Here is an 18546-nt window from a genome sequence, read left to right on the forward strand (position 1 = left end):
GCACAGGCAGTGTGGGGGAATGAGAGCCTATTATCAGCATATTGCCTCTCGCAAACCATTTTCATCTGCTGGGTGGGGCCAGTACTGTGTGCGCAGAATGAGCAAGGACTTTTTAGAAATGCATCAATGACGCAAAATAACACTTGGTTAAAATCTCCAAAAAGTTGAATTTCTACAGCATTACAGAACTAAAACTACTTCCCGCCTTCATGAGAAATGACAGAATGTAGTGAGCTAGAAATTCTGATGCCAACATTCTCAACGTGAGGACGTAAAGTTTGGAGTGCCAACTGACTTTCAGCTATGAAAAAAGTGCTAGCGTTCAACCATCCGTAGCTGCGTGGAGAAGCAAAAGAAAACAAGTACAGTACTGTACTCACTCGCGCACTTGACTGGGTGTTTGTTCACTGACCACGCACACAGTAAGACATCTCAAACATCTCTAAAGAAAACGACTATTGAGTTAATACGTTGTGAAGGGTACGTGAAAACATGTTATTATTTATTCGAACCACCAAAATCAGAGAGGTCGCACGTCAACTCCAATTGCAGAGTCTGGGGATGCAAATTCAAGAGCACATGACCAGGGCCATGCAAAAAAAAAAAGTTGGATAATGGTGAGTGCAATCACTTTAATTGTACAAAACTGTCTTCCAACACAGCAATCAGTATTTGCCAAAGTAATAAGACAACTGCAATTGCAATTGCACATTTACATATATTGCATAATTAATTGCATTTTTAATTTTCAGTGAAATTGTCTGCTATCAAAACGAATACGTCCTTCAAAGTTTTGCTAGTTGCCGCTAGATTTTTCAAGAAAAAAAAGGCAAGCAGGGTTGATGACGAAATAGATGCCTGTATACATGGTTAAGACGCTCAGTTACAGAGGTCCGTGCTGCAGCAATTGGCATAGGCGCCAGGTGTTTTGATGTAGCCCTGACAGACAGCCATGTTGGTGCACTGACGGAAAGATTGGCCTGCAAGAAATTCAACAACGTTCTCAGTGACAAAATGGTCAATTCAATCGAAACAAAAGAAAAAGAGACAGAGAGGAATATGCATCCAAATGATGTAGATTGTTAGAGCATTGACCCCCCCTCCCAAAAAAAATAAACGACAAGATGTAGAAATGTATGCATTATGTCCTAATGAAAGGATTTGAAAAAATATTTAAAAAATGTAACCCTCCCACCATTTAAGCGTGTTTATCTAATACCTGTGGAAAATTATAAACCTCTGCGGGAGTGTCAATTACTTTTTTTGTCATTTGCAGCAGAGCTTGAACTAGCAAATGTGAAACACTCGTAAAGCAGTTTTGCTTCTTTGGCCTTTTCTTTTTTGGTCCAGTGAGAGTAAGATTCAAACACAGTTCCTGACAGCATTCAATATTTCCACTTGTACCTATAAAATTGAACTTACTTAGAGGTTGTTGAAGGATAACTGCAGCACAGGCATCAGCGGATCTGGAACAGGTCTGGATGCTCGTCGGCTCACAGAGCTCGCTGCCCTTTGAGAAACAGTAGTTGCACTTCAGTGCTTTCACTAGGAAAACAAACACAAAAGGAGCGTGACAACATCAGAATTACGTTAGGCTTTTCTGGCCCCAAAATTTGGAGTACGCTGATGACTTGACTTGTGTAGATGCCAGCGCATTTAATGGCCACTACCGTGCCGTTGACCACTCATACCTTGAGATAAAGCAAGTAAGAGGAGAACGGCACACACTGCTGCTTTCATAGTCAAACCTGGCACTGTAAATGTAAAAGAAGAAAACAGCAAAGGTTTTGGCACCTGATGATGAAATGCATACAGGAGGTTGCAAAAGTACTAAAGTACTACTTAAGTAGAAGAGAACAGCTAAGTCAACCACCTCCCCCCTTTTTTAACATCAACTTGAGCAAATTTTATCCAAACATGATTATAAGTCTAATCCTGACTTTATGAACCCTCTAATATGGAGATTGAAAACGAGGAAAAAAAACTCGACTTGTTCTCAGAGAAATACCGTACTTAAAAAAAATAAATAAATAAAATCAGTGCCTGATGACAAAATATGTCAAGTAGAGCAAATGTGCTAGTGTACTACTCAAGTAGATAAGAACAGATTCCTTAAAAAAAAAAAAGGAAAATATTTGATTTGACTTCCATTTTAACCCTTGTGTGTTGTTCATATTGTTGTTACTAGCCAGTGTTTGTGGGTCTGATGGACCGTTGCATTAAATGGCTTTTAATACCTTACGTCAAACACTTTTCTGTTAAAATACTGAACATATGTTTACCCTATCCCAATTACAAGCAGAATAAACAATATATATGATTAATATTTGCACTTTACCTTTGTCACATTTCCAACTTATTATTTAAAACGTCATAAAGAAAATCAATTAAAATCAAGATATGAGTGGAAACAAATTCACAAGTGAAGCAGGCTTTTTCAAAACTAATGACTTTACTGAGTAAACATATCAGTCAACACATCAAACCCATTGAGCACATGGCCTTTAGCCACAAGCACGAGTCACTAGACTCCAACGATTCACACTATTCTGTTTACACTGTTAACAAGCACCTTAAGTATACTTCTGTACTGGACTTATGTGTATCTTGTGTACTTTATTTCTCATATTTTATATCTCGACTTGAGGATACTGCTGGTAATGTGAATTTCCCTACGGGGATGAATAAAGTATCTATCTATCTATCTATCTATCTATCTATCAAGCCTATACAAGGTGGGAGCTCTGACCTGTTTTTCCTTATTGCTCCCACCATGGTCAGCTTCCTCTTCAGGAGCTCCTGTCCCAGTTTGTGCGAGGTAAAAAAAATTGTCGCGTGTGATGTTGTGTCCACTGAGTCCCTGAGACATGTCGAGGGCAACTCCCATTCCTTGGTTTTTCTCAGGGGCCCCTCCATCAGGTTTTCCTGTGTAAACTTGTAAGTTCCGGGCATATGAGGAAGTGGCATCACAGGCAGCCCAGATTTTTATACCATACTTTGAATGTTTGGATGGTATATACTGACGAAAGGGGCAGCGGCCCCTAAATGGCATCAGATGTTCCTCAACGGTGACATTTGGCCCAGGGTTGTACAGCAGGAGGAGGCGGCGCACCCACTTGTCCCACACTTTCCTGATGGCAGCTACTTTGTCTCCCTGCCATCGAGCTGGTCCGTCATTTCGGTTATCAAAGCGGATAATCCTGGAAATTTTGTGAAAGTTTTCGAGAGACACTGTTGCCAGGAATATTTCTCTGCTGGTTTCTGCATCCCACAGGGATTCTGCGCATTCTCCTTTGGACCTGAAAACTCCAGTAAGGATGAGAACTCCGAAGTAAGCGTGTAATTGGGTTTGGTCCGTTTCCTTCCACCTCTCTCCAAAAACACGTCTTCCTTCTAAATTAGTGCAGTCAAGAATAATTTTCTGGATTGAATCTGGGATGAAAAACCCAGAAGAAGACTTGATGTCCTGTTTGTGAGTAACTGCCCTGGTTGAATCCTTATCACATTGGCAGCCCTGCGGGGTGGCTCTTTTCTTGGGCGGGCGAGAAGACCATTTAATTTCCGAATTTGTTGACATCCATCGTTCCTCACTTGCTCCATGTTGGCTGGCTTGTTCTGGTCCTGGGGCTGGCTGCTGACTGCTTGGTCCTGTGGCTCCTCTTCGTTTTGGAACTGGCTGATGCTCAATCGCATCATCTTCGTCAGAGCCACTGTCAGACTTTGAATTTTCAGAAACGTGATCCTCAAATTCTGAAACCTCTTCTTCTGAATCCCGTCCCTCTGCATCATCAAAAACTTCTCTCTCTCTTCCAAAATCAATGCCATGGCCCTCTGCACAGAATACCTTTTGGCCATCTTGATCATTTGTGATAAGAAACCACACTGGCTATTAACACCGGCAAAGCTATAATTAACATTAATTTCCACACTTCTTTTAACCCCGTGTCCAGTGGACCCAAACATCTTATATGTAATAGAAATGTGTAGGGTGGGTGGTCATTAATTTTGTATTCTGATATATGATCTTCACAGAAAATGAGCCAAAGCCAGTGAGTTTCAGTTTGAAAAATTAATTCATTGTATCATTTTTCTTTTAATAAAAAATGAAAACGGGTCCCACAGACCCGAACACCATACAAGGGTTAAATGCAGCAAAATACAGTCACTAATGTTGTTTGCCTTTCCATGTCTTATTATTTTTTGTGGTTTCCTTTGCTGATGCGTGCATTTGTTTTGGTCTCTTTTTTTCTTACTAGTTTGTTTTGTCAACCATCATCCAACCATTGGTCTCAAATTCTGGATAATGAAGCAGAAGTATGGCCACATTGTGCAATGTTGTGTTGCAGTTTTGACACTAAAAGCAAGGCACGCACTGATAAGAAGAGGAAGAAGCCTTTTCACAACCTCGGGTAAAAAACCTGATGGTGCAAAAAAAAAAAAAAAAAAAGACTGATGAGCCATGTGATGACAGTCAATTTATAAGTTTACAGTGTTGTGCAAATAGAAGCGATGCATTTGTTTAATCGAAAACCTGAAAGAGTCCCGATAAAGAAATTGCATCAAGGCATATGTATGATTTATTAGTGTAGTAAAAGGGAGTTATTTTGTTTTGTCATATGCAGAAATACAAAAATGCAAAATAATTCAAATGAAATTTATTGCTATATATTTATTTTAAGCCGAAAGCCATTGTTTTAATATTTAAACGAACAACCAATTATTTCATAGACGAAAAAACAAAAACAAAGGCCCAGCAAATAATACCAACGCAAGTCTTATTCAGAATGTTGAATGAAGAGCACCTCTTGTCTTTGCATTTTTTGCTGTACTCTTTCAGCACTCTATCTGTACTTGCATTAAATCTGCTTTTTTTTTAGTCAGCATTATGCTAAACAGATCTCTCACAACTATGTTTTAATTTCTACCAAAGATGCCTATCTCTACAGTAGTTGTGGATTCATGCCAATGTTGAAGCTTCTTTCATTCAAGTGCATCCAAGTTATTCAAAGCACAGATAAGACTTACTCTGTCCCACTTAAAAAACAGACCTGTGAAAAAAATGATGTATAGCATGCAGTCTGCATTGATTAGCTAAAACAATAGGGGAAAAAATGATCAAGTGTATTACCTTAGTGAGACACAATGTAGATTGTTGCTTCCAAGCTTCTGTTCTAAAGGCAGCTCTTTTCACTTCTTTTTAAAGAGCTACTAGTCACCACAATCTCAGCTCATCAATACCAAAAAAATTGCAGCATAAGCGGGATCCCGGCGGTGTAGAAAATTTGGAAATAACGCTCATGTGACCTCCCTCTTCTTTCTTCATGTCAGATTTTTTTTTTTCGCCGACGTCCTATGTTGAAATTCCAAATGCAAAATTCCTAGGATAAAACCCCATTGATGTCACATAGCAATTCAATTTCTATCCGGGACTACAATGTCCAGACAAGACACAGAAAAGTTAAAGAAAAGTCTGACAAATACACATTATTTCAAATCAGCATTCATCAGTTAGTATATTCATCCGAATTATTAGCGGTACCACTAGTGCTATTGATTAGATTTACACCTTGGGTCATAAAAAAGAACTCATCAAATATTTTCTGCAAACTTTGTGGTTATTTCAAGTCATTATTATCCATGTAACACATGTACGAGAGTCCAGAAAAATCCCAACACGCTATAACCTCCTCAAGCTTTAACTACGGTGATTCATTTTTAACAGAAATTGGGAATTTGCATTAACTATTAGCCATATATTTATTTTCACTATAAAATGTTTTTAATTACACTTATATTTCAGGGTTATATGTACCATTGTATTTAACATATAGAGTTAACATTACAGTTTACGTTTTCACTTAAGATTTATATTGAAAATTAAATAGAAATTTTACATTTGATTGACCATGTATACATAACATTTAATATTTGGATTTAGCGATTGAATTTATCCCGAACTTGACAAATGTTGCTGTAAATGTGCAAAAACGTAGGTCACCAGTTTCTTGAAACATTGGAGCAATTCATTTATTTCAGCATGACTTGCTTTACATAAGGCACCCTATATTTCATTGCCACGAATTTTATATCCGTAGTATATTTATTTCGTTGCAAATTTTAAAATCCTTCAAATTTTAAGAGTGTTTGCGTGCGCTTGTGTGCTTGGTGTGGGCGTGCGTGCGTGTGTGTGCGAAAGAGAGCGAGAGACACACAGAGAAAGAGAGAGAGAGAGAGAGAGAGAGAGAGCGGGGCTATTTTGCACGCATTCGTATGCACACCTATAAAACGGAGCTAATTCGTTTCTTAAAACATACAAAAAAAAACGTTTTCTTCCCCACACGTTTGTCGCACTTGTCTATAAGGCTTGTGTAGTACGAAAAACGTGTAATTCCCAAGTCAGACCTCACGGAGTCGCAGGAAATGTTTCCTTTTATCTTGAAATGTCCAGTGGGAGGGAGCGGAAAACGTGAGTGGATGTTTATTTTGAAAGTGTAAAAGCGGAAAAAGTTCAACGCTGTTTGTGTATTTTCTTAGTTCTGCGAGATAAATCATCACAAAGCTCTCCAGGTGAATAATTAAACTGCATTATCATTACGATTATTATTCTTTAAGTAAATATTGAAAATACACGTGACGAAGTCGCGGTCTGTTCGTCGCACTGTTGCTAGCGCGCTTTGTTATGGTTACATGCGACGGTCATACAAGGTTTTTGGCAGCAATATTTGTAAAATCTTAGGAAAAAATACTGTACTAAAGAAGAACGTAAACTGTTAAACTGTTTTTTGAATGTGCTTGGTATTTGAACCAGTGGTCGTGACGTCTTGAGGATGATAGCTGCGCTTGTGTTTACAAGCTACGGCTGCTTAAGTTAGCTTCGTTAGCCTCTGCACTGCAAGTGGACCTCAGCGTCATTTCAATTCTGCGCTTGTGTAACACCCGTTTAATTGACTCCGGAATCATGACACGACAAGTTTGCGATTTGGGGATTTTTTTATTTAATTATTTCTTTATTTATTTTGCTCAAATGTGACGTACCAGGATGCAGTGTTTGCACAGGATGTTGACCCGTGACTCTCCGTCAATCAATCAAGCCGTCCGTTTAATTTGTTTTTGTTGAGTAGCAGGTGGGATGCAGCCTATCCTTGCTGACTTTGGGTGAAAGACGTGTTACCTACCCCGAGATCGGTCATCAGTAATAAAAAAAAAAAAAGCAGGGCACAACTATTCACAGTCAATTTCACTTTTAAAGACAAATTTGAGTCATCGTCTAACATTCATGTCGAGCACAAAGAGAACGTGTTTAGTGTGTGGTTGCGGGGATTGGCTTTAGCTCATTTGCATTCGAAATGCGGAGAAGCAAAGAAGGTGAATGGATGTCTTTAATTCATCATAAATGCACTCGTTGACTGCAATGAAGTCGGCGTGCTGAGGATTCACTCATATATTTTTAGGTAAAAATAATAAAGAGTATGACTACGGAATAGGTACTGAGCAACTGGCATCTGTGGATTCCTCCATCCATCCATCCATCCATCCATCCATCCATCCAGTTTCCTCACAAGGGTCGCAAGCTTGCTGGTGTCTATCCCAGCTGACTTCGGGCAGTAGGCGGAGGATACTCTCAACTGGTTGCCAGCCAATTGCAGTGCGCACAGAGGCGAACTAGAATCCTCCAAATCCATACAAAAATAATAGCCAATTGATTTTTATGCCTTTTATGCCTCAAAGGTGTGTTACCACCTATTGGAGACCTCCTCCAAATTAGAGTAAAAGGATGTAACTTTACAATTTCTTAAAAAAAAAAAAATCAGAGATGTCAACGGGTCAAAATTATTGTGATTTTTTTTTTTTAAGATTATTGGTGAAAAGAGTAATTGGCTTGTAGATTAGGTCAATTACTCTTTTCATGATTTGTTTTGGAGGATCTTAGAGGCATTTCAAGGGACCATCCGTCCTTTTTTTTTTTTTTACACGATTCCGCAAGGAATGCAGTCACTTGTTTGCTGCTGCTTTAAATTGTGTTTTTAAATAGATATGGATAAATTCCAAGAAGGCTCAAAGCTAAACCAACAAGAACCTGCTCAACAGAATTTAAAAAATACAATTGTCCTCCATTGCATTTGTCGGTGCTATAACAGGCGTAATCTCTGACGAGCTGTGTCTTTGGCTTTAGGGGTGTGTGTGCATGATTGTGTGTTTGTCCAACCACACGGATCTGCTTGTATATGGTTGGTCAGCAGCAGTGACATCGCCTTTGCCCGCTGGTTAGTAACAGCATTTATTTAAAGCAGCGTTCTGTCGAGCAGCATTATGCCACACATTGTCTGCATTAGTGTTTGATAATGGGGGTTGGGAGATGAGCGTGCGCGTATGTTGACAGCGAGTGGTTTGAACTTGTGACAAAATCCTCACATTGGTCATGTCACCTGCACAATTGATGATTCTAATTTGATCCAGTAGAGGTGCTGCATGCAAAGGTTTACGAAGATCATAACAGACGATTAATATTAGGGCTCAACAATTTTGAAAAATATTCTAATTACAATGATTTTCACCTCAATATTGTGATTACAATTCAATACACTTTTATTCTTTTCTTTAGGTTCTTTCCCCACACAAGCCACACATTATAGTACCAAACTAATATCAGATGTATTATACAATACATAAGGTTTTTGGTCTTATCGGTTAAGGCTAATGCTAACATAAAGGCAAATGAACCATGAATTCATGTGAAAGATATTTTGTTCATCTTCAAGCAGAGTTGTTGATTAACTAATCTCTTTGGCTTGTAGTCTTTCAAACTTTAACTATGACAACTACTCAAAATTCGGCCAAACATTTGTGCTATTAAGGTTCACTCTAGGGCTGCAGCTAACAATGATTTTATTCATCAATTAATTTGTTGATTATTTTGTAAATTAATTGTTGAATTAAATTGTCTAAAATATTTTTTAATTCGCATCTCTTCATTATTTGATTAGATTTGCTGATCATCCGGATACCCTGTTAAAATTTCACGTACCCCCTGGAGTGCCGCCATGTACTCCAGTGGACACACATAACTCCATTTGCATAAAATAAACATAAAAGCAGGATAAATGAAAAGTGGAGCTGTCAGAAGTGCACTATATGATTCTTATCGGCAACACTTGTCTCTTCCAGGACTCCATGTGCTATTAGCGTGTGTTTAAGCGCTTGCGTGCTGCGGCATCCTGTAGTGTGCAATGTCTTCAGAGCTGCTTGTGGATTTGAGCGAGGACCCGGCGACGGCCCAGCTGGGACACCTGAAGCTCGCCACTTTGGAGGACCAGCAGTGGCCGACAGATGAATCCACCCTCAGCAAGTCGGGTTAGTGGGGCATAGTCATGTATGCAACGCTCTCGAACCTTGAAATGGTATTTATAGAAACCCGAGCTAGCTGGAAGACGTTAGTAAATGTTTTACTTTCTCGTATCTGCTTTCATCTTTAGTTATAGTTGCTCCAAAATGAAAACACACAGACTCCCCTTTCTATGTTGCCGTATTGGTGGAACGGTGCGGCCAAGTCCTTTAATTAACCGTATCCATCAAACATGAAAGGGGTTGGCATCAAAAGTTAAATGAGATCAAAGCAAGAAGATATGTTTTCAAATACCTTTGCTGGATCAGGGTAATGGACCACATACAGTGTTCCCTCGCCACGTCGTGGTTCGCTTATTGCGGCTTCATTCTGTTCCTGATTTTCATAACTGTTCTATCACAGGTTTACAAAGTTATTTTTCTTCCGTTTCAGTCAGACCAGACCAGTCTTATTTATTTAAAACAAAATAAATCAACCCCTATTACACGAATTTTCATTCATCATCATATCTATTGCAGGTTCTATTTTCCTGGATTTAGTTCCTCATTCTTAGTCAAATCAGACAAGATTCGAGTCTTATTCTTTCGAGTCTTGTTCTTGAAATGTCCTCTCTTAGTACATGTGTGTACGCCCTTGTTAAATTTGTCTTCAACTCTGCCTATAAACATGAACAATCCCAGTTCGGGGTTCGCTTTCAATCAAATATTTCATATCGATATCGACCACCTCTTATCATACATACTGGTGTGGAATTATCGCCCAGCCTTAATTGTAACTCAACTCAATTTATAGAGCATTTCAAAAACCACCATACAGTAGCTGCATACAAAATGTCGCTCCTGATTCACTATACAAACAACGTACCGCTGTTCTGAGATAACGTTCAATTGTTACTTCAGGGCGCTAACAAACAACTTTGTTCCTCTAACGTTGCCATATGGCAATGGCACCTTGTCGCCATTGTTTACCGGTGGCTCGGACTCCATTAAAGCCGCGTCTAGCAGGAATCGGCTGCCAGCTAGTTGCGCTCGAGTGCTCCAAATAAGCCGGATTGATAGACATGACTGACTTTGCACAATTTAATGCTTGACACAGTTACTTTTTCCACGGATCACATTGTAATGTAATGCATGCTGACAGTTGAAATTTAAGTGAAAAATAATGTTGATCATCAAAAATGTACCAAGGTTGGTCATTTATTACCAAGCAGAAATCGTTTTGCTTATTTTTTTTGTTTTTTTTTTATCTTTTAGTTTACTCAAGCAAAAAGAATACAAATTTTGAATGTCAAAAAAATGGATAGGTGAGGCAAATGTGACCTCTAAATTTGAATGTGTTTACATTCATATTCTCATTCAGCTTTCACACAAACTCCCTGAGCAGGCCTCTGACCACGGTCAGCGAGAACACGGTGAGTCGCTTTGTGCATGTCAGATGGTGTTCACAGAGTGACCTATATCACACAAGTCACATTTTGTCAAAAACGAGCATTCGCGGCTCCTGCATTGATCACACAAGGCAGCTTGAAACGGCAAGCTGATGATACCCGTCAACACTTAAACATATGTCGCATATCGATAACGTGCTCCCAATGAGCATCGGGGCGCTTATCCCTCGTCATTTATGAGGGAATTGCTGAGATGAGAAGCGTCATCCAGAAGCAGTGTGGGACAATTGTGCAGCTCCCATTGACATGTTGCCGAACACGTCCCAACTATTTTTGTTCCGTTTTCTACTTGTTTGAGCTATTTCACATGTGGTTTGTTTTTCTTCCAATATTCTGAGCAATAAGTGTTATAAACATACCAGTTAGCATATGCTTCACTTGTCGCCATAGTAACAAACAACTCACAATTAACAGACGCAGCCCTCCGCATGCTGTTCTATAAACATCATTGTATCAATGAAAAGAAGCTGCACATAAATGAGACGAGGTCAAATTAACTTACTGGGCGTCTTCGGCAGTGCGCATGGTCCATGTGACATTGATTATTTACACTACGTGGTGCACATTCCCTTCTGAATGCACCCAAACCTTTATTATTTTTTGCCATGATTGACCCGATTTTCTTCACACTTCGTCAACCGTATGTGCCAAGTAAACTTAATGAAGTATGAGCCGAATATGGAAATACAAAACGCTGATCCATATTGCAAGGTTCAGTTAACCTAGAAGGTTTAATAAACAAGAAGGAGAAAAGGAACTTTTACTTGCAAGGAGAGCGGACAGATCTCCTTCCGGTTTAATTATTTCGGCCCTAGTTATAAAGACATTGGTGCCCTCAAGGGTTGGGGGACATATGGCAACAACGTAAGCAATCAGTTTGTGATAGTGGGGAATGTAAGTACGAGTCCATGCTGCTATCTTCGTTCCCAGGAACATCAAGAGCGACCACATGCTATTTCGTCAGTTGGTCGGGTTGCGTTGTCTGCTTTCTTTCTACAGCCGCTGGAGACTTATTGTCACCTCGCACCTTCTTCACAAACAACTCCAACAGAAAACATCCTTGTCTACCAATATACATGTTGCAAAAAACAAATATGGGATAACCTACATACATTTATTCTATCACATATAGTGTTTGCTTTGTTTTTTGAGTTGACAGACATACATTGCTTGACAAATGTATTCGACAAGCAGCCCAAAATTAGATCTGCGATGTTTCTGTAAACTGGTTAAATGACTCATCTTTGAGGACACATAACGTGGGAGGAGTGAATTAGGACTGCTGATGGCAGCTGCGTTTGTACGTTACGGTTGTTTATTTTCTAAGAATAGTTCTGTCAAAACTGGACAAACAAGATGCCTGACAATTAAGAGGAGAGCGGCGATGTTTGCTGAGTGAGAGTGCCACCTGATGACATTTGCTTGGTATTGATGGAATCGGTAAAATGCAGTTGTATGTAAAGCACTTTTAAGAATTCAGGCAAAATTCGTCATCAGTTTTTCTACATTTGAAGGTTTGCAAATTGTGTGCATGTGTTTATCAGAGACTGACATCTCCCAGCCCTTTGATGCCAGTTCCCCCCACCTGCCATGGGACCATCCCTTCTATGACATCGCCCGGCATCAAATCATCGAAGTCGCCGGTCAGTCGGCCATCGGCTCGCTTCCGGATTGGCGGCCGTCTTTTGCCGACCTCATTCTCTTACCGCTTTTTTTTTTCTCGTCATCTTGTAGGCGATGACAACTTTGGCAGAAAAGTGATTGTGTTTAACGCCTGCAGGATGCCCCCCCACCACCAACTGGACCATCACAAGCTACTGATGTGAGTCGCTCCCAGCTATCGGGCTTGCCACATGGGCTGCAAAATGAGTCGACAATTATTTTAACACCTGACTGAATCACAGTCAAATGTGGCTAGTGACCGATAGTATCAATTTGTGAGTAAAACACGAAATGTCCGATCTAGAAGCAGGAGGGTCAGCCTGATCACAGCCATATGCGAAAGTTCTAATTAAGTTATGATGTGCATTAAAATCAGGTGGCCGAAACCAGCTTGAGGATGCCCAAAGGAGCAACGCTTTCCTTTTGGATTTTGCAGATTAGTCGGCCATTTTAGTCAAGCAAATCCAAAGCGCGTTATTCCTTTGCAAATTCTAAAAGCCCGAGTTAATCCTGCAGGAAGCCCTGATTTTTCTCTGGCAATAATGCTTAATGTAACTTCATATTTTCTACTGGGACATAGGGTCACTACAGTCAAAATCCTACGAGATCCTTGAGTTTTTGCTTCATCTCTTAGATGTTTGAAGAAATATATATATGTATATACACTGATGGATTGGTTTTATCATGTTACTGGAAATAAATTTAAAGTGAAGAATCTAAAAGTGGCCCTTTGCACACTCCTAATTTAAACAACATCGAATGTCTTTCAGGTTGTGGTGATCAAAATAGAGATTGACTGGTTGCTTGTTTTGATTTGAACTCCCCTAGTTCAAATTCATTTTTGATGGTAATAGTGCCCAATGGCAGGGAATGAGTCAACTTGTTCACTGGATCCTAGATGTCTATGGCCGTCAACGGCAATAAAAGATTTCCGTTTTGAGGCGCAAGATTCCAGAAAGATACAGCCAAAACTCAACGAAACCCAAAACACGATAAGGTGATGAAAAGGCACCTAAAATGTCTTCATTTGACACAAGCTGTCTTCAAGAGCTGCTAAAGATGACCACAATTGTTGTCAATGGCTTTTGTGGAGTGACTGTCACAAAAATGGGAACTGGTTTAAAGCTGTCTGCTAACGTAAAATCTTAACTTCGAACATAAGATACCGTGACCTAAAAATGGCGAGTAGTGCTAATGTTGTCTGTAGCTAGCGACTACAAAGTTGCTTAACTTAGCTGAAAAGAATTAGAAGAAAACATTTCAACTAATACAATATTTGCGCTCGCTAACGATAATGGTGGCGGCGAATGACTTAACGCAAGGGAGCAGTTTAGGCTATCATTTAAATGTTTCTATTAGCGTTGATGTTTTTGGCTTTGTCTTTTAGGTACCTGAAAGGAACCTTGGACCAGTATGTGGAAAGCGACTACACCCTGATCTACTTCCACCACGGGCTGACCAGTGAGAATAAGCCGTCACTCAGCTGGCTGCGAGACGCTTACAGGGAATTTGACCGAAAGTGAGTTTGCGTTTGTTTCTGACTTTGCCTGAGTCACACTTGATTTGCGGGTTACTTTTAGCGGGCTTTCTTGTTTTCGTATGCCAGGTATAAGAAGAATATCAAAGCCTTGTATATTGTCCATCCCACCATGTTCATCAAGACCCTGCTGATCCTCTTCAAACCCATCATCAGGTACTTTGGTAGCAGCGACAGGTAGAGATTTGTTGTGTGCGGGATTATCCTTTTTTTCTGGGTCCCACGATTTTCTTGTAGTATAAAGTTTGGGAGGAAACTCAACTACGTAAGCTATCTGAGTGAGCTGGAGGACGTGGTCAAGTGTGAGCAGCTCATCATTCCAGCCCGGGTCAAAGAGTAAGAATCGGTCGCATGATTGGTGCGATATGCTAATTGACCACAAATCACCTTAACATCTTGTTGTCGTGTGTGTTTGTGTGCAGATATGACAACAAGTTAAGAGCCTCCTTGAAGCCAAGCTCCCAGCCTCCTACGTCCCCTCCTCGCAGCCCCCCTCTCCCCAACCAGGTCTTTGGGGTGCCCCTTGAAATGCAAGTCGCCTCTATTATTTCATGGCAAACACCACTTGAAAGCGTCCGAGGCATTACTGTGTTTGTGCGCCTGCCAGGTTGAGGAAGAGGAGTCCAAATGAAGATCCTGTTCCTGTGGTTATGAGAGACACTATCAGCTTCCTGTCAGAGCAAGGTGACTTGAACGTGACCGGAACAAAGCGGCAACTTGAAACTTTTTTTGGAGCGGGGGATCTTACTCGCATCCTTTTCAGGTCTGGAGATGGAGGGAATTTTCCGACGTTCCGCCAATGTGACTTTGGTGAAGGAAGTTCAACTTAGATATAACTCAGGTAGGACAGGGTTGATTCCGGTGGAGCGCGCAATGGTTTTTCCGTTCACTTCAGACTTGATTTAAATTGACCCAAAGACCAACAGCACAACAGAAAATCCAATCAAAACAGATTTCATACCACATTTGAATGCGTTCGCCTTTGTTGCAGGCGAAGCGGTGAACTTCCGAGAGATGGAAGACGTCCATTTGGCGGCCGTGATTTTGAAGACGTTCTTGAGGGAACTGCCCGAGCCGCTGCTGACCTACCAGCTCTACAATGACATTGTCAATTTTGCCTGTGGGTTGTCCGCGCGCTATTGGAAATGTCAGCGGTAGGTGTGTGAGTTGTCACTAAACTGCGGTGCTTGTTTACATCAAGCTGTGCCAAGTGACAGTCAGGTGACCGTAATGAAGACACTGGTGGAGTCACTGCCAGAGGAGAACTACGCCACACTCAGATACCTAATCACCTTTTTGGCACAGGTACACTCGCTTTCCTTCATTTCCAGCAAAGTAAACTTTATTTGAGCCTCTCTAAACCAGTGGTTCTCAACCTTTTTTTCAATGATGTAGCCCCTGTCCAAATTCATTTGAATTTACAGTATTTTTCGGACCATAAGCCGCACGGGTATATAAGCCGCGGCAGCAAAATATGAGCAAAAAATGTTTTTACTAAACTGCACTGGATTATAAGCTGCAGGTAATAACATGAGATATTGACGCAAAAAGGGGGTACATGGAAGTTTATACATTTTTTTTTTTTGTTGTTGTTTTTTTTTTTAAAATTGTCTGCCAACAGCAACCTCCTCTCTTTAACAGACTAACATGCCTGCATGTTTAGTCCCAACATATTTATAGAAAATGGATGGCTGGATATTTTCAACACAAACAAAATACTTTTACTTAAATAGCAGTTCAAAATTGTAATCAATACTTCAATAGCATCTTTTTGTCTCCCTTTGTTTGATATATTATCTTAGTGAACATAAAAACACATTGCACATTACTCATACATACATTCATAAATACATAAATACAATCATATATACTGTATATAAAACAAATTACACGTCACAAATTTACCCCAAATTGTATACATTCTCTTCTTCAATTTAGACATATATTTTTTAAGAATATATTTTTAAAACTCTTTTTGAGCACAGTCATTGATTGACATCTTTTCAGTTCTATTTCACAGGCGTTCCATAAATTGAAACCTCGAACAGATACACACATTTGCTCGCTGGTGGCTAGCATAAAAAAAACAACAACAACAACAACAGATAAGCCGCACTGGACTATAAGCCGCAGGGCTCAAATCATGAGGACAAAGTCACAGTTTATAGTCCGAAAAATACGGTAATTACCTTCTAACCCAGGGATGTCAAATTCCTTTTAAGAGGAAACCCTATCCTCGAGCCAGAAAATTACGTCACCTAATGACAATGTGCAGCCGTACGAAACAACACTAAGTAGTAGCAATAAGATGATTCACGTTCCAATCAATTTGCTGTATTTTGCTCCTGATTTATGAAAAAGCATGAAATTTACAGATAATCTGCCAAACCCTCACATTCCCTGAGGGGTACTCGTATCCCCATTTGAGAACCGCTGGTCTAAATTATTCCATATGCCATTGTTTTTGCTGCTTTGAAATTTGCTGTGTTTTGAACGACAGATCTGCAGATTGGACCTTATCAACAACTCTCGGGGTCAAAAATTAAGCATACAATGTCGTGGTATAGATTTAGGTGCAACTAGTCCATGTATACAACAGCTGTAAATGGATAGGGTACATGAAAATAAAAAGGTTAAATTACATGCAAATATCGGCCATTTAGCAGCTTATTTTTGGCAAAGCCATAACCTGTAAGCCTGAGGTAACATAGTTGGCCTAAGATTGGATTTTTAAGCGATGTAGCCTTTTTGCCTTTTTTTGTCCGATTCCCTCAAAAATAACATTCTTGAATCCACATGTAATCTTCAGAGCTTCCATCGTGATAGGTGACTAGCCTGATGTTGTGCTGCCGTGTGCCGTAACAGGTAACAGCAAATAGTGACGTGAATAAGATGACCAACAGCAACCTGGCTGTCGTATTTGGACCCAATCTCCTCTGGGGGCGGGACAACGCCATGTCACTCAGCGCCATTGGCCCAATCAACAACTTCACCCGATGCCTGTTGGAACATCAGCAGCTGGTCTTTGCCTAAATGAGGTCCCCCGTCGTCTGCCACCGAAGGCTGCTCATCATTAATAGTGAGTGGGCCATCAAGTAGCACGTGGACCAACACAGCCTTGTTCTAATACACGTATTGAAAAGAAGAAATAAACAAATAAAAAGCAACTTCCGGAGGATTGGAATTGTGTGTTTAGACACCCGGATTCTGATTAGTTGTGATTAATGCTCAACCTTAAATGAAACGTGTTCACTGAGATCTCCGTTCGAGAAAAACCACGCAAAAGTCAACAACACATTTGCAGATAGATTTCTGTGAAAGTGACATTCCAGCTACAACTCCATGCGTACAATTGTCAAGTGGAATTGAAATTTGAAAATGTTGTTTCAAATGTGTTGCTGTTGTTGGTCTCTGCTGTTTCTGCCATGCAAATAAAAATTAGTCAGACAAAAAAAAAAAAATCCCCATGAAGTAATAAGCGGGTTGTGTGAAAACCCTCGGGTTCGTTTTAAATAATGGTACCAAATGTTGTGGACAATCTCGCTGTATTTGAGAAAGAGAGAAAAAAAAAAAAAAAAAAAAGCAAAAGATTCGCTGTGGTGTTGTATTAACCCCCAAATGTCCGTGTCATGCACGTCTGCTCTCCTCTCTGAACCGCGCAATTGAATCGGGTTCTGTGCTTGGTGTGGATTGCTTGTACCTCCGATGGCCTTTTGTTTGGTTAAGTGTGTGCCGTTAATGGAGATCTGATGGTGTCTTTGTTCCTCAGGGATCAAAAGCCTGAAAAAGAAAACCTATATAAATAGGCGAGGCTGCTTAATTGGAAGTCTGCCTTAGTCTGCACAATTTTTCAAGGTGAAATCTGTCAAAAGCTTTTTCCATTCAATAGTATAGTAAACGCGCTTCCTTGACTTAAAACACTATAAAACTTCAAATTCATTTTATAAAATCTTGTTAAACACTAATCTGACCAATATAACCTTGAGACGCTGTTAAATTTCATGTTTTACATTACCGATGGAGTAATGTTGAGTGTAATCGTTGCAATGCTGTATACTGTATTATTTGTAATAGAGTGCTACTGTCTGTGCCGTAATCTAAATACGTATATACATATATGTATGGTGTGTCTTAATGCATTTAATCATCACAAAAAACGCCATATCAACATTCAAACAACAGGTTCCCTGTGAGTGAACCTCAAACGGGTTTCCGGTGAGTCAAGACCTCAAACAAGTGCCATTGAAGTTGCACACTTGCTGTCCAATCGCATCTGTGTATGACCGAGTGATCTTTGTACTGTAATTAGGATTGTCCTGGTGACAGTAGTATCTTTTCTCTCCATTCGGTTTCCTCGCTGATATATTCCAGTTTATTTTCTGAATATAAGTTTTCATCTTTTTGATATTTACTTCTGGATGTGTATGATGATGAAATGATGTAATATTGTGGCGGAATAAATAAACCTGATGAAATATGTGGTTTGGTGATTATTGACATTTCGAGGAATATTTTGCCATTTTCAACAATAAAAGGGTGTGTATTTTGTCCATAATC

At 39.9% G+C, this 18546-nt stretch overlaps 1 protein-coding gene and 1 pseudogene across 2 annotated transcripts; one reads left to right on the forward strand and one right to left on the reverse strand.

Annotated features, from left to right (window-relative positions):
- Positions 1 to 879: 879 nt before the first annotated feature.
- Positions 880 to 9043, reverse strand: LOC148427490 (uncharacterized; annotated as a pseudogene). The gene is made up of 4 exons (XR_015864926.1): positions 9026 to 9043; positions 2733 to 3886; positions 1423 to 1545; positions 880 to 980 (listed from the first exon to the last, which is right to left on the reverse strand). The product of XR_015864926.1 is annotated as an uncharacterized LOC148427490 (transcript).
- On the forward strand, positions 6458 to 18464 carry arhgap1 (Rho GTPase activating protein 1). Its single transcript, XM_088408798.1, has 13 exons — positions 6458 to 6567; positions 9166 to 9351; positions 12335 to 12433; positions 12525 to 12612; positions 13840 to 13971; positions 14059 to 14145; positions 14227 to 14325; positions 14412 to 14519; positions 14597 to 14673; positions 14753 to 14830; positions 14981 to 15109; positions 15191 to 15294; positions 16855 to 18464. The coding sequence occupies exons 2-13, from the start codon at positions 9228 to 9230 to the stop codon at positions 17020 to 17022; spliced, it is 1293 nt and encodes a 430-aa protein (XP_088264924.1). The 5' UTR covers positions 6458 to 6567; positions 9166 to 9227; the 3' UTR covers positions 17023 to 18464.
- Positions 18465 to 18546: the final 82 nt, after the last annotated feature.

The sequence above is a fragment of the Hippichthys cyanospilos genome, chromosome 2 (assembly GCF_059441005.1).
Source record: "Hippichthys cyanospilos isolate Australia breed blue-spotted pipefish chromosome 2, RoL_Hcya_1.0, whole genome shotgun sequence".
Taxonomy (NCBI): Eukaryota; Metazoa; Chordata; class Actinopteri; order Syngnathiformes; family Syngnathidae; genus Hippichthys; species Hippichthys cyanospilos.